Here is a 15,476-nt window from a genome sequence, read left to right on the forward strand (position 1 = left end):
GGCAGAGAAGGACCTGGGAGTACTGGTTGATAGTCGGCTGAATATGAGCCAGCAGTGTGCTCAGGTGGCCAAGAAGGCCAACAGCATCCTGGCTTGCATAAGAAGCAGCGTGGCCAGCAGGTCTAGGGAGGTGATTGTCCCCCTGTACTCAGCTCTGGTGAGGCTGCACCTCGAGTACTGTGTTCAGTTTTGGGCCCCTCACTACAAGAAGGACATGGAGGTGCTCGAGCGAGTCCAGAGAAGGGCGACCAAGCTGGTGAGGGGTCTGGAGAACAAGTCTTATGAGGAGCGGCTGAGGGAGCTGGGATTCTTCGGCCTGGAGAAGAGGAGGCTCAGGGGCGACCTTATTGCTCTCTACAGGTACCTTAAAGGAGGCTGTAGCGAGGTGGGGGTTGGTCTGTTCTCCCACGTGCCTGGTGACAGGACAAGGGGGAATGGGCTAAAGTTGCGCCAGGGGAGGTTTAGGTTGGATATTAGGAAAAACTTCTTTACTGAAAGGGTCGTTAGGCATTGGAATGGGCTGCCCAGGGAAGTGGTTGAGTCACCATCCCTGGAGGTCTTTAAAAGACGTTTAGATGTTGAGTTTAGTGATATGGTTTAGTGGAGGACTTGTTAGTGTTAGGTCAGAGGTTGGACTGGGTGATCTTGGAGGTCTCTTCCAACCTAGACGATTCTGTGATTCTGTGTGATTCAGTACTAGGCTTACAGTGGGTTATTTCAGTTCAAGAGGGTGATTTTGTTTGTTTGTTTGTTTTTCTTTTCTAGATATGAATAAATGCTGTGAATTTGAACTGACAATTACTGGAGGCAAACCTGGGCGTGTCAGCCATAACCTGCCGTGTAAAATTGAACACTCTCCAGAGCCAGTCATGCTGCATGTTGAGGCTGCTTTCAAGGTGAGGACCAGTTCAGTGGTGCAATGTGACTAGATGCAGGCCTGGCTGTTGACTGTAAAAAGCCTTTTGCTTCTTGAAGGCCTGAAAAATCTAGGGTAGTTACAAATAGCAGGCATTTTTACTGTCTAGTAACAGCTGTGTAAATGCTGATACTCCCATGACAGTAAGATTTTTTCTGTATTACACGCAAGGCATTTGCTTTCTGCTGTTCTCTGAGAAGCTGAACATTAATCTTAGCTAATAATGTTTTATAATTAGGCAGTTTTGGCAGAAATGTCCATTTTGACATCTGTTTCTTGGTGTCCTAGGGTCCTCTTCTTTGCATTGATGTTCCATCACTCCAATTAGGCTTGATTAAGTGGGGTGAGAGTGTGTTAAGAACCTTTGAGATTAAAAATCTGTGTCAGCTGCCAGCACGGTGGAGAATGCAAGAAAGCCAGGTTTGTCTAGCTGAAAGAAATGAAGAGGTAAGTCACTGCTGTAACTTGCCGTGCTTCCTCATTAGCTATTTTTTTTCTCAGGCTGTGCTATTCATTCCAGATATCAAAAGTTCTGATTTCGGTGACCCCTTATCAAATGGGTTCTGCACAGTTAACTTGTGCCCTTATGTAACATGTCTTTTTGAAATGGAATACATCTGCATTTTTTTAAAATTCCATTTATTTCAACTCCCTTGCCAGTCTGATCCAAAGAGACATGGAGTATCTCCTGTATGACAGGGATTTCAGATGCTGCTAATGTATGTAGGGGGTAGGATTTTATCAGAATGGAGGCTGCTCAGCACTCCTCCCACGCACCCAGCATCAGGCACAAGAATCTCAGCACCTACCGACTTGGACTTTTTGGCTTCAAATGATAGCTTTGAAACATGCAAGTGTGTCCCAAAATGACTACTTCTTACCACAGTGAATACTAAACTACTGTTCAGTATTATCTAGGTCATATCTCAAATCTCAAATACAGTCCATTCCAGCCCTTGACTTCAGAGCTCATTCCACCATTCCATGTGAAATAATTAGAGCAGCTTGGAGGTGATACAGGTAGCTGCTGTCTGCAGACCATCGTATATTCTGATATTAAAAAAACAAACAAAAACCTACAAGCAAAATGTTTATTTTGATTATTTCTGGCACACAGTGGACTTTGTAGATAGAGTTCTCCTCGGTGTTAAGCGTTAAAGGGAAGTGAGGAAATCCGCACTCAAGGATTAGTGCTTTTCCTAGTAACAAGAGGCCAAACTCTCTTTACATAATTGACCATGCATGGAGTTGAGTTTGCTAGTTTCATGGTAAAATTCATCTAAACGCTGTTCAGAAGTTCTGTTTTTCTGGACAGTTTTTGTCAGTTTTGCGAAAGAAAGAGCAGCTTATTAAGCAGGAGCTCTGTTTTTTATTTGTTTTTCTTACATGTGATGCAGATACATCACCAACTTTGGGTGAAAGTTGATGGCAAAAAAAGAAGGCTGTATGAGTGGTGGCTATGTCAGCCTTTCAAAACAGTTGTGTGTGTGTCAGTCCCTTTTCCACAAAACAATTATAATCACAAGTGCCTGAATCACAGTGCCCTGGAGGAGACCCTGTCCTCACAGTCCTCAAACTCTTCCTTCTCACTTTATTATTTCTTTGTCCCCTGGCATTCCCAACACTTCCCAGGACCTCAGAGAGATTATTGAGCCTTAATCTTTTGAATTTATCTTCCCAGAGTCTGTTCGTATCTATGATCTTCACTGGGATCAAGTTCTCACTTCCTCCTGCATAAAATCTGCCTCTTTCCTTTTCCAGAACTTCTCCAGCCCCCATCCTGCGCTTGTGCTTTTTCTATCTGTGCTCCTCCAGCCCTCCTTTCTTGAGTCTATGTTCAGGAATCTCCCCTTAGCACCTTGCATAGCTGCTGCTCAGCCTCTCTACTTGGGAGGAGACACTGCTGCTACTGCTGGCTGCTTCATGCTCCCCCTCACCCTATGCACAGGCATCCCTGTTAAGCCCTTGGTTAAGCCATTATTGTTTTACTGGCTGTCCCCATAGAAGCAAAGTCCCTCCTCCTTGTCTAGCCAGGTTTTCACAAAGCTAGTGTTGTGCTTACTAAAATCCACACAGATGGGAATCCAGGGGTAGAGAAAAAGGACATGTCTGAGGAAAAACTAGATGCATGCAAATCCTAGTTGGAGTGTGCAGGTACAGCGTTTTACGCTTGCTTTGCAGGCGTCAATAAAACTCCTGTGTCCTCTCTCCTCTCATAGGTATCTCCCTTTACCATTCAACCATCTGCTGGAGAAATACCTCCTTTGGGGACATGCAGTGTGTCTGTTCAGTTCACATCAGTGCTGTGCCAGCGTCTCCAGACAATATTAGAACTAGAGGTAGAAAACGGAGAAGGGAGGTAAGGGGAAAAAATCACGTTCTGCTTTATTTTTTTCCTGAGAGTCACGTGTGATTTTCACTGCAGGTAGTTTTATCTTCTAAAACGAAAATATGTAGCAGAAGCTCAGAAATGGGCTTGTGTAACCTATCAAAGAGCTATCCAATCACTAATATTGCTAAATAAACATAATCATCATTCTTTCCAGCATGCTGTTGTATGTCTAGCACATTTCATTAGCGATAACAATAGACCATCTGTGTGTTTATTTCCAGTCATCTTCCTGTTTTTGTTGAAGTTCAGACCCCCCAAGCGTGCCTGATGTCTAGCCATCTAGCACTCACTGAAATTTATACTGGAATTCCTGTCAAAGCAACCAGCAAACTTTTTAACCAGACCCTGCTGCCAGCAAAATACCTTTGGGGAAAGGTAAGTTTGTTTCTGATGGATGGAGAATAAAGCATGGATGAATTGTAATTTCTATCAAAAATAGAAATAATAATTAAGAGCTTTTCTGATGTGTCCTTTGAATAGTGACTGCTGTTTACTGGTTTTGGAGCTAGACTTCAGCTTGAGACCAGACTTTATGAACATAAAGTTTAAACTACCCATTGTTGCTAATATGTTTTTCTATCTGTCAATCATTTCTTGGAGAATGGGTGGGCAGAATGGGAGGGGAAAATAAGATGCAAGCTATCAGGGTATTAAAGTATCATGGCAGTTTAGGGTCTGCATTTAATTCAACAGAGCAAAGAAACAATGCTGCTTTTGAATTGTGTCTAAACTTAAATTCCACATTCTGGATGGGATTCAGTTCACAGGTTAGGACAGATAAATCTAATGTCAGTATGTGGGCTGCTTTCTGAACTTTCTTTTCGGTGAGGGGAAATCTGGGCAGGAAGTCAGTCACTAGAATATAGATGTTAGGTGTCAATTTAGGTGCCACCAAATGTTTTTTGTGACGTTCAGGTGTCACTCAAGAAGTGTGGTCTCTTGTAAGTCCTGTCTCACCAGCCAGCTGCTACTGTGTGTACCTGTGTTTAGGTAACTGAATCCTACCACATTCATACAGTCAATGGCTTGTGACTGTGAAAGGGTCCACAGCAACTCTGCTCCCACTCCAGATCCCTCAGTTGAGCACCTGAAGACATTTGAAATTAATCTAAGCAGGTGAATCTTAGCAGACAGAGGGGAATTGTAAAACAAGCTTCGTCTCAGCAAACCGTGTTGCTACCTGGAAGTGTTCCTAAACCTTAGAATAACTCTTTTTATAGTCCTCTGTGATCTGAAAAGAAAATCCAAGAGAAACGGAGTTAATGAATTAACAAAGTTAAGTGTTTGTCCTGTCTGTTTGGCAGCTCATTGGAAGTCAGGCAGCTTTCTGCTCTGCCACTGTGTCACCAGCCAGTGGCACCTTAGGTCCAAATGAAGAAAAAGAATTCTGCATAGAACTGACGACTAACATCACAGTAAGTTCAAAAACGGATGCAATTTTATCAAAACAGAAATGCTGGCATTCTCATCTCACCTCCATCTGGCAAAAGGAAGGATTATTATATACAAAATATAATGTTCCGTTTTTTACATACAATATCTCTGAAATTGCTTTGCTTTAGAGGTAACCATGGTTGAAGGCAACCATTAAAGCAGTCCACATGGTGTGCAATTTTCTACCCTGCCTGTTTGTTTCCCAACTATATTTGTTTTATTTCTTTTTTAAATGCTTATTCAATTACTCTTAGTGCTTGTCACTTTTCTTGGAGCATACAGATCCATGCTTATGATTATCCCAAATAAAATATAGCAGACTGACATATATAGCATGTACTTGTTTTCTGAATGCAGCTGGGCTCATGACATTTTGGTATTTGGAAACAAATTAAAAGAGACTGCTGGGACTGAGAGTCTTCAAAATTAAAAAACCCTGCAGGATGTAGACTGCAGAGTTCACAAACTTTGTGAATTCAGCCATAGACTTTACGGGGGGCATTCAAACATCTGATTTAAAGCATTTAAATAAAGAAACTCCCTGTTCATGAGGTGTATTAGTTCCCACTACAGTCACAGGAGACCTAAGTCACAGTTATTTGCTTAAAAGTAGGTGCTCAGGACCACTAGAGCTGCCCTAGCATATCTCTGAAACACAGACATGATACCAAACATGTATGTTTGGTATACATGGCACAGGATTCCAGTAGACTTGAGCCTTTTTCATTCAAAGCTGAAAGCTCAACAGGGCACACTGGGCATCTGAAAGGGCACTTCTGGTTATGGCTGGGGAGCTGAATCCCATCTGAGCCACCTACAAGAAAGATTGTCTGCATTGTGAATGAGCTAGATGGCGAAGTACCCTTACTGAATCAGTGGAGGTCTAGAACTCATATTTAGAAACCCCCTTCGTAGATGAACTCCAGGTCTCATGTTTGGAGAGCTACGTTTAGAAGTCTGAATCTTGAGATGAATCCCAGTTTATTATTTTATGCAGGATACACTGATTCATGTATTGGTAAGGCCAAAAAGGATGGTAGTGTTTATTTAGCTAGAGTACTGGTGTATTTGCCACATATTTCATCCTGCAAGTACTGCTTTAGACCCAGGTAGAAATGAAACTTTTTTCTGGAAAATTATTTTAGTATGATTGAAAGTGGTTAATACTTAGAACTTCAAAACTTGCAACACAGGAAGCATACCAAATATCACTAATGGAGCAGTTTTAGGGTTACAGGCAGATACAGATACAAAGATGTGAATCAGACAGAAATTTTTACCTTGTTACATCCTTCTAAGCAAATCTGATGCTAGCAGGAAGTACACTCAAATCAATGCAATAAAAATTTCAGGATTCTGTTGTAGTTCTGTTTTTTTTTGTCCAGTGAGGTTTATACACATTTTCTAAATAGGAAAGGCAGCTTCATTAAGAAATCTCTGATCTTTGATTCACAAGCAAATTTGACTTTTTTTCCTATCAGGGTGAGCTGAAAGACCTTGTCATTTCCTGTAGCATAGAAGACATGACTGAACCCCTCTTTCTGAGCATTTCTGGCGATGTAAAAGGACTGCATGTCACCTACTCAGTACCGTGTGAAAGTGGAGCTGCCAGGTAAATCAAGGCATCATTTAAAGTCATCTTCCAGTTGTGTTTGTTGAACAGTTGTAATAGGTGCAAAACCCTTGTCTGTCTGTAGAATACTTTATACCCAAGTGTTTGATAGTATTAAAAACATCTAAAGAATGTCATGGCAAGAGTAATGTTTGATAAACCTCTGCAGTTTTGTTGTAGCTGGATACAATATAGATCAGCTTTATATCAAAGACTGTTTTGGGGAAAAAAAATAAAAATCTTTTAACGATAGAAGACATTGAACTATAATTTACATATCTCTTTGCAAGGCTTTAGTGCTGTCATTTCAAAAAATGGACAAAACATCCATGGCATCAGACCTTAAGGCAGATCATAATGACACAGTCAAACTTTATTTCCAAACTAAATGTTCCAGCATGCAAGCGCAGTGCAGAATTTTACAGTACCACCCTATAAAACTGAAGATCTCTGTGTATCTTGGGCTTCCAAATTAACAGAACAAAAATTACTTCTTTCCAGAGCAAAAGAACAATAGAGGGGGAAAAAAAAATGCTGTTTGTGTAAGCTTTATTCTTCCTCCTGCTGTACATAGACAGCAAGGACAGTAAAATGTGCTGGGACTATTCACTGAAGGGGGCGGAGTGAAGAAAAGGTACTGGGTTTGCACCATACCCAAATTCAGCATCCTTGTAAACCCAAGAGAAGAGGTTTTGAGCTCTTAGCGCACTATTCCACTCCCACCATTGTTTAGCTGAAACAAACCAAATTAACAACTCTGAATTAGTTGATTTGTGAATAATAAACTGGTGCGAAGTTAACTGCGTATAGTGAAACTCATGGTTGTGTTTTGTCTGTTCTCACGTGTGCTCCTGGCACTTGTCACCTGCCAGCTGTCACGACGCTTCTGTGTGTAGAGAGCGTGGAAAATTACCTTTCTGCCTGCTAACTGAAGTGTGGGGCCTCTGTAGTCCGTAACATGTTTGTGAGGAACAGCTATCTTCTGCAGTGCCAAAAATGCGCAAATTCAGCTCTTACAGAATTAAGCCCAATGTCCAGTAGTTTGGACCATTAAGATTTCTTGTTGCATTGCTAGAGTTCTCTTTGACTTGGTATGTCTGACTGATATATATTTTTATATGTAGCATGATTATTCTCTTTTTGAATGTGGTTGTCTTTATCCATTTTTTTTATATAAGTAAAAATGGCTTTAATTTGGTAGGTCACCATGTTATACACAATAAACTTTCTACCCAGAATAGATCCTTACAAGGGTAGAAATAGAAAAAAATTAGAAGCAGTAAATGCTGATGACAAAAATCTTAGTCCTTTTACACGGGTCTTCACAATGACATTGCATCTTGCATATCTTAAATCTCCTGAAATTGTCTATGGCATAAGAAAATAGGACTGATGTTTTAATACTTATTTTTTTCTTACAGTGATGGAAGACAAATATTACAAAGCCCATGTGATCTTCTCTTGGACTTTGGATCTGAAGTTACATTCAAAGACATAGTAAAGCGTCAGCTGATTCTTACCAATCACACTGGAATCAGTGCACCATTTAAATTAGAAGCTGAGTATTTTACTGGCTTCTCACCTACTCCAGAAGAAATCTGCCTGTAAGTCTTAACCTTTCTGCATAATAACTCAAATACTAATGGAGATCTGGATTAAAACAGAAATCAAGACAGAGTGCTGTTTCCTGTGTCACGAGATGCATTTTCTGCAATGCTCTAGTGTTGGTTGGTTTTGTTTGCTTGCTTGATTTTTTTTTTTTTTTTTTTTTTTAAGCTCTGACTCTGGTAATGAAAAATGCTGATGATATTTCCTGCAGGAACAGATAGCTTGCAGTGCCAGGACAGAAGATTTAGCTAGCATAAATGGCAAAACAGTATTGTTGCCAATGGATATAAGCTGTTTTGTACCTGCCAAGGCTCTGTTGTGCTGGGTTGTACACAGCCTTATAACTCTTTTAAGTTGATTCACACTCACGTATGTTACTTGCAAAAGATACTTCGCAGGCAGCCCTTCTTTAAGTAATAATGGACACGAATTTAGGAATCAGCTGAAGCTGTTATTTTAGCAGAGACAAGCTAATTTTACAGAATTGTCATTTTTTTTTTTAATTTTTTTTTTCAAGCTCTTCAGGCTGCCTGGTGAAAAGGAGAGGGCCCATCACAAAACATGCAGCCAAAAGAGCACAGTCAGGTATGAGAAATAATTGTTATCCCACTCAGTGGAGAGAAGGCAAAAAACAGCTGACTACCACATTCAGCATTAAATCTGCCAGTCAGGCACATAGTTTTTTTCTTGGAATGTTTGGCTAAGTCTACACTGTTAAACAGCTTGGTTCCTCACTTCATTCTTGAGACTGAAACTCCACATTGCATAAGCATTAGGTCATTTTTTATTTTTTTTAAAAGAAACCAATGGTCATAAACAAAGATGGGTGATTCTACTTATAGCTCATTCCCAGTATGGATAAGATGTGTAACATTTGGCCATTTCCTTTCTATACTGTCTTCCGATACCATTGCAGCAGGCTTTTCTCCCTCAAACCCTTTTATTTATCTCCCTGATACAGAAAACTACCCCACAGCATATCCATCATTTCTGATGCTTTGTACTGAAAACAATAACACATGGAGCCACCTGGGACCTAGGGAGGGGGGGAAGTGGGATCAAAATGCTATAAAGTGTGGATGTGTCTTCTGTATCCAAAATAAAACGTGGATATATTGGTAGCTTGCCATAGTGTTTGGTATCTGTTAAAAAGACAAAGCTTTTCAGCTGTTGAATTAGCCCTTAAGATTAGAAAAAAGCTGTTCTGACAGATTCCATGCAAGCGTATTGATTTAGAAGAGTAAGTGACTCAGAATGTGGAAAGGCTCTGCTCTTTGTAATTCACGTTCTTTGTGTTGAACAGCACATAGAGGTAAACAGGCAACTGCTAATAGAAAGATAACCAGTTAGCACAAATTCCAGTTTATTTTTTCTCAAACTGAGGGTGTGTTTTTATGTAACCAATCGTTGCCTTGCATATCTCAGAGTCCTGGAACAGGTTGTTCGAAGGGAGACTATGAAATAATCTCTGCAAGAACTGACTCACTTAAACTGCCTTTTTTTTTTTTTAAGGCCCACTGCAGAAGGGAGTAAAGCAGTAAAAATATGGGCTATGTAAGTGATCCCATTTTCTTTCAAGCCAGTGAGGTTATCCTGATTAACACCAGCTAAAGATCAGTCCTGTGTTTTCTTTGAAAGTCTGACTTTGTTCCATTTCCTCAAAACTTATCAAATACTTCTTTGCTGTGCTCCTTCAGAGTTTGCAGCAGCACTGCTGTCTCATGGGAAGGGAGTAGCTTTCCATGTGCAACCTTCCTCAGGAACTCTGAAAGCCTTCCAGCAGCTAATCATAGAAATAACAGCTTACAACAACATGTGGGGAGAATACCATGATGATCTTGTCTGTAAGGTAGGTGGGGCTTGGTTTCTAATGAAATATTGCTATGGCAGATTTGACACCAATTATATTTCCCAGATTCCTTTCTCTTAAAAATTATTTTTCAGTTTATTAGGATTTCTGTAAAAGTTCAAGGTAGATATTGCTACCATTACCTCCAACAACATGTAAGGAACAATTGTTTGCTCTTGCAGTGCTTGGTGTAGTTCTGGGGTAACGTGTCTGTCCCTGAGGAGTTTTCCATGTGTCTTTAAAGTAACTGGAGCAATTTTGACATATGAAATCTGTTTGGTAGCTGGCCAGTGCACTGTTCTTCTCTACCAATATAATTATTAATTATGTTGTATGGAAAAGCCTCGGGGAAGCTGATTAATGTATGAACAATTGCATTCTCCTGCTGAGAAAAACTTTAGCTTATGAATTAGGTGCATATGAATTAGGTGCTTTTAAAAGATAGCAGTAAAAACATAGGAAAATCCAAATTGGTTTTCAAAACATAATTTGGTAACCCAGGTACTAGAGATATATCTTGATTCTAATAGCAAAAATTCATTTTTAATAGGTGGGAGACTTACAAACTAAATTAATTCCTATGCAAATGACTGTGAAAGGCTGTCCAATCTTCCTGCAGATGACAGGACCACAAACACAGCAACCCATAATCAGGTACAGCCCAAAATACTGTCAGAGAAGTCAGACAATTAAATACCACTGGGCAATAGCCAACATATATACCTGTTCCCATCTTCTTGTGGTATAATGAGCAGGTCAGCACAGCGACTCTCAAAGTACAATATCTGCTTCTATAACATCAATGCATTTGTCTCTGCCAGCATAATTAGAAAAGAATCTGCAAACAAATCTTCCCAGGTTTACCAGCAATCACTGTTCTAGTTTTACAGTCATGAAAATTTATTAATTCCAAAATTATCTAGTTCAGTTGGGATGGAAATTAGAATCACTTAGGTTGGAAAAGACCTCCAGGATCAAGACCAACTGTACACGGTGGCAGTTCTCATCATCCCCAGTACATTTTTCCCTGTCCTTTGCTTGGACCGTGGAAAAATGCAGCCCCGATTACACAGGGGCAAGGGAAGGTTTAAGTCTTTTCACACAGTGAGTTCCATTTGCACATCTGGGTAAAGCGTAAGGGTTGGTGTATGAGGACCGGGGCACTACACGCTCAGCAGAAAACACTTCTCTCTGACTTCAGAAGAATTAACGTTGCATGTCGTACTGCACCTAAGAGAGTCTGCAGTGTCAGCTCTGTAATGGGGCATAGAAAATGGATTTAGCCACCCACCATGAAAGACCCTTGTGCACCTGGAAATCTGTGTCTGACGTGGGTCACTCCACTGCTGCATAGCCGTGTGCTGCCACTACCTGCATCTTCCACAAAAGCTGACTTCACATGTTCACCCTGAAATGTCTGAGACAACTAAGATTGGAAGAAAGACTGATTAAAGAAAGTAATGTTGTATTTTGCAGTATTGGCCATGTGTTACCTGATGGCCATTCTTAACAGGCTGCCAGTGCAGCCAGATATGTTCCACTTTTAAATGAATTTTTAATGAAAAATTGTCTTGGACCTTCACTTATTTTCTGCATGTTCTAACAGCAGGTTTCCCCCCTCAGGTTTGGCACTCACGTTTCTGGAGGGTGTCCTGTCTTTCGGAGTGTCCGGCTCAACAATCCTACTCCGTTTGGTAAAACTAACTTTTGTAAAACAAACATCAACGCTTGCGTTGTGCTCCTTGTAATAATAAAAATAGGACAACCCATTAACATGTTAACTAACTGGCCTCGTTTCCTTATCAGGAAGTTTTTTGTAAAGATATTGACAGTCTGTAAGACAATATCTAAGCTGTTTTCTAACTTGACTGTAACAGAAAAATAGTACGAGTTGACTGGTCTTTATCTGAATGGTAGTATTTATTATTAGGGCATTATTGCCATGAATATTAGTTTGCTTTCTGCAACAGTAAATCATCTGAACTCCAGAGTACAGGAAAATATGTGTAACTGACTCAACGTGTTATTACTATGAAACAGCACATCCTATCCTAGTGCATCTGGGCTTTCATTCCTCATTGAAATGATGGGAATTCAGGATTTTCCATACTGTTTTTGTGAAATTCTCACCTGCTTCTTGGTGGCATCTGTGGCATCAGGCTCTTCTGTGTTTAGTCTTTTTATCTCAAGTGAGATTTTAAGCTCTTCAAGGCAATGCTCAATCACCTTTTTTTTTTTTTTTTTCCTGAATGCCACCAAAAATGTTTGCTTAACAAACAAAGCACTTACCGTTTATTTTAATGTTTACTTATCATTTATGTTAGTGTTAATGAAACTATACCTTGGGATCTAGAGAGTAGCTAAACTGTAGTAAGGGTATGCACACACACTCTTAAATCAATATAGTTTGTTTACAGCAAACATGGCAAAGCTTAACATGTGATCTAATACAAATCCAGTTGCTAGACAACAAATTCTTTACTTGATCTTCTTGTTCTATACTGCCAACTAAGCAATGGGGTCTTCTGAATGACCAGAAACAACTGTCCTTTTTCCTTTTCAATTCAGACATCCGCCTGGACTGGGAAATTTACAACCAAGTAAAAGATGATAAAAAGCTGGTGGACCTGTTGATGTTCTTTGGAGACCCTTTCCCTCCTAAGGACATGGATAAAAATGAGACTGCATCAACTGGTAGCAACTCGGAGTCAGAGATCGCATTAAAATTGGATCAACCCCCCAGTCCCTGTGGAAGCGTTTATCCAGCCTTGCAAACCACCGATGAGGTCAGCTGTTAGTCTGTTTTTTATACTGCTGCTGAGATACATGATGGGTTTCTTGGCATGAAATGTTGAAAACAAGAACATGCAATACAACATTTAACCAAGGCCTGGATTGTTAAATGTCAGCTCCTCTCACAGTCAAAAAAACAATGCATCGGTAGGTGACTATAGGTATCAGTAATCAGTTTCCAAAATGAGCTATAAGCAAATAGCTCTTCAGCTTCTCCTCCTCTTTAGAAAAGCTGGGCAGATATATTTTTAGATAGTCATCGACAAACAAATCAGTTTGGATCTACTTTTCTCATGGCTACTTTAAGTGCTGCAGTCAGAGAGCAGAATCTAACCTGCAGAGTTCAAATCGCAGCTAATGTCTTGGAGGCATTTGTCCCAGTGCCAAACTAGACTGGTTCTGTTAGATGTTACCATATTATAACAGAGTATGATATGTAAAGTTTAATTATAGTATGGCAACTTACTGTCTTGAAGGGCTAGGAGCAACAGAGAGAAGTAATTATGCAGGATCTAGCAAAAGCTTCACAGGAAGCACCTTTTCTCTGTTTCAGCTCAGAAGGCATAGTTGTTCTGAATACACCTCCAGCGTTCCACGTGCAACAAGGGAGAGTTGTTTCCCTAGAGTGCTGGTTTATATAATGGGCCTGGGCTGTTTCAGCTGAGTGCTTCTCTTTGCTGAACAGGACCCAAGCATGCACATTTTTCAAGAGGTTTTGGTTTGGGGAGAGCAAACCTATGCATGAAAAAATGTATGTGCAGGACACATCCATGTGTCCAGCTTTTGTGCCAGAAACTGGAGCTGGCCATGCTTACGGACAGTTCCCTGTACACTTCTCTTACATTCCTGCTTTGCAGCGTAACGGTTTTAACCATTCCCCACCCTTGTGTCCCTGCAGTCTTCAGACACAGACAGCGAAGAGATCACTCAAGAACCCACAGTGCAGAAGATCGTCTCTGTACTTATACGGCCTCATGAAGGGGTTCCTGCTAACAACCCCTACTCCATCACTCCAAGACAGATAGTAAGCTGTACATTTTCTTTGTGCTTAGATTTAGCATGTTTTCTGTAGGATAGCGGAGACAAAGGAAGAGGAAGCTTGGTCTTGGGGCAGACTACTAAACAGTAGGCCTGAGGGGCTTTTGGGTCTTGAAAGTGACCATGAGAAGACTTCGCAGTCAATAGAAAAGAAAAAGAAGTGTCCTGCCTACGTTTGGGCAGTTAACTGATGTGATGACTGGAGTTAGGTGTTCAGTTACACTGGGCTCCCTAGAGTGGCACCTCTGGTCTGACTTGGAGGTATCTGTTTCTATTGAAGTATTAAAAAAAAAAAAAAAAAAAAAAAACCACCACCAACAGAGAACAACTCACTTGGGTTGCCTCAGTGAAGTGTGTGGCATGAAGTGGGAGGCATCCAGCCTGATGCTCTAGAAGCACATAATTTAATCAGGGCAGATTTGCTAAGTAAAACTGGCAGAATTAGAAAGCAGGCTGCTGGGAAAGGGGTGTTCTGTAGACAGCTTTTCTGAATAAACAGTTGTAACCCACTGTATGTCAAAAATAACTGCTGTAAATAGGGGCCACCTTGTCACAATTCCTTAGAAATAAGATCAAGCTCTTGAAACATCTAACTATGAATGACAGGGTTGCCCAAAACACCAGTGTGTCAGTTTTGATTAGCAAGATTTTTGCTGAAAAGTTTCAGTTACAAGTTAGAATAAGCTAGAGAATACATCGAAAAAATAATAATAATAATAATTATGGAAATGGCTTCTGAAAGCAATAAAGCCTACGGTCAGCTCTGGGGTGATCTGATACTGAGATAGGTAACATAAGTGCCCCGTTGTGGAGAGAATCTGTTCGGTGTAGCCAGCAGAGAGCATGGCCCACGTGGGATGTAGTTGATGCCTATGGAGCCATTCAGGTATTTTTATGCAGAAATGTCCTCCATGTTTCCATTATTGATCCAAGAAGGTCTGTTAGCTCAGGTGATGTGCAGCACAGCTACCCAGACCTGGCTCAAGTCCATGTCTGTGAGCAAATAAGCTCTCTGTGACCACCATGCACGGACCCTGCAGTGTTGTAGGACACAGCAGAGCTTTCTAGCTATCTGCTAGATAGACCTCAGGCAGAGCTTCCTTAAGTCCTCACCACTCTGAGTGGGAGAACGCGGTGCAAGGAGAGCTGAGCTAGCTCTGCTTCTTCTGAACATAGGTCCAGCAGGGCCAAACAGCTCACCCTGTGATCACATGAATTCAGGGAGGCTGCTTTTGCACAGCAGGAGCCTGACAGCAGCACACACCACACGCCCCCTGAGCTCACAAACTTGGTTAGACCTGGGCTGGTTCTGCAGGAGATGGCAAAAGTGTTTTTGCAGCAATAACGTGGTTTAATCATGCAGGACCTATTTAACCTGTACATCACAGAAAATCCACTGTAGCTAGTTAGTACATTCCCTGCTGTTATGTAAAGTAAGATATGGCTAAGAGTAAACTGAATTGTAAAGCACTCATAATTCACACTTGTATATCTTCAGAAAAGGCTTCTTGTGGCTCTGGATACTGTCAGTTGTAGGAGAATCAGCTGAGTTAGCCATGGAGGAAGAGTGGTAAGAACTGGGTAGAATTAAGTATTTCTAAAACCAGACAGGTTTGTATATATGTGCTTAGGGGAGCTGTTCTGTGACTGTGCTTGAACTGTTGATAAAATAGCCATACTGATATTTGCAGCTGAAATAATTAAACCAGTTTTGTTGCCACATGTTGTCATTTCACTGCATGCCCTGAGCTTAGCCCATTCCCAGGAGATTTCAGGCTGCTTGTATAACTCGGTTTTAGCAGCTGAGTGCTCAGAGGGCTTGTGCAATCCCCGG

General features: G+C 40.9%; 1 protein-coding gene across 1 annotated transcript in view; it reads left to right on the plus strand.

The window, feature by feature from the left end:
* DLEC1 (DLEC1 cilia and flagella associated protein) overlaps positions 1 to 15,476 on the plus strand; it is a 38,418-nt gene that overhangs the window by 15,721 nt on the left and 7,221 nt on the right. Inside the window, exons 19-31 of the mRNA XM_035554305.2 lie at positions 766 to 896; positions 1,205 to 1,363; positions 3,136 to 3,275; positions 3,530 to 3,683; positions 4,613 to 4,723; positions 6,224 to 6,354; positions 7,776 to 7,958; positions 8,480 to 8,547; positions 9,660 to 9,811; positions 10,362 to 10,465; positions 11,435 to 11,505; positions 12,380 to 12,597; positions 13,503 to 13,628. Coding sequence (XP_035410198.2) covers positions 766 to 896; positions 1,205 to 1,363; positions 3,136 to 3,275; positions 3,530 to 3,683; positions 4,613 to 4,723; positions 6,224 to 6,354; positions 7,776 to 7,958; positions 8,480 to 8,547; positions 9,660 to 9,811; positions 10,362 to 10,465; positions 11,435 to 11,505; positions 12,380 to 12,597; positions 13,503 to 13,628 — 1,748 coding nt within the window. The remainder of the gene's footprint in view (positions 1 to 765; positions 897 to 1,204; positions 1,364 to 3,135; positions 3,276 to 3,529; positions 3,684 to 4,612; positions 4,724 to 6,223; positions 6,355 to 7,775; positions 7,959 to 8,479; positions 8,548 to 9,659; positions 9,812 to 10,361; positions 10,466 to 11,434; positions 11,506 to 12,379; positions 12,598 to 13,502; positions 13,629 to 15,476) is intronic.

Source organism: Cygnus atratus, chromosome 2, assembly GCF_013377495.2.
Source record: "Cygnus atratus isolate AKBS03 ecotype Queensland, Australia chromosome 2, CAtr_DNAZoo_HiC_assembly, whole genome shotgun sequence".
NCBI classification, from domain to species: Eukaryota; Metazoa; Chordata; class Aves; order Anseriformes; family Anatidae; genus Cygnus; species Cygnus atratus.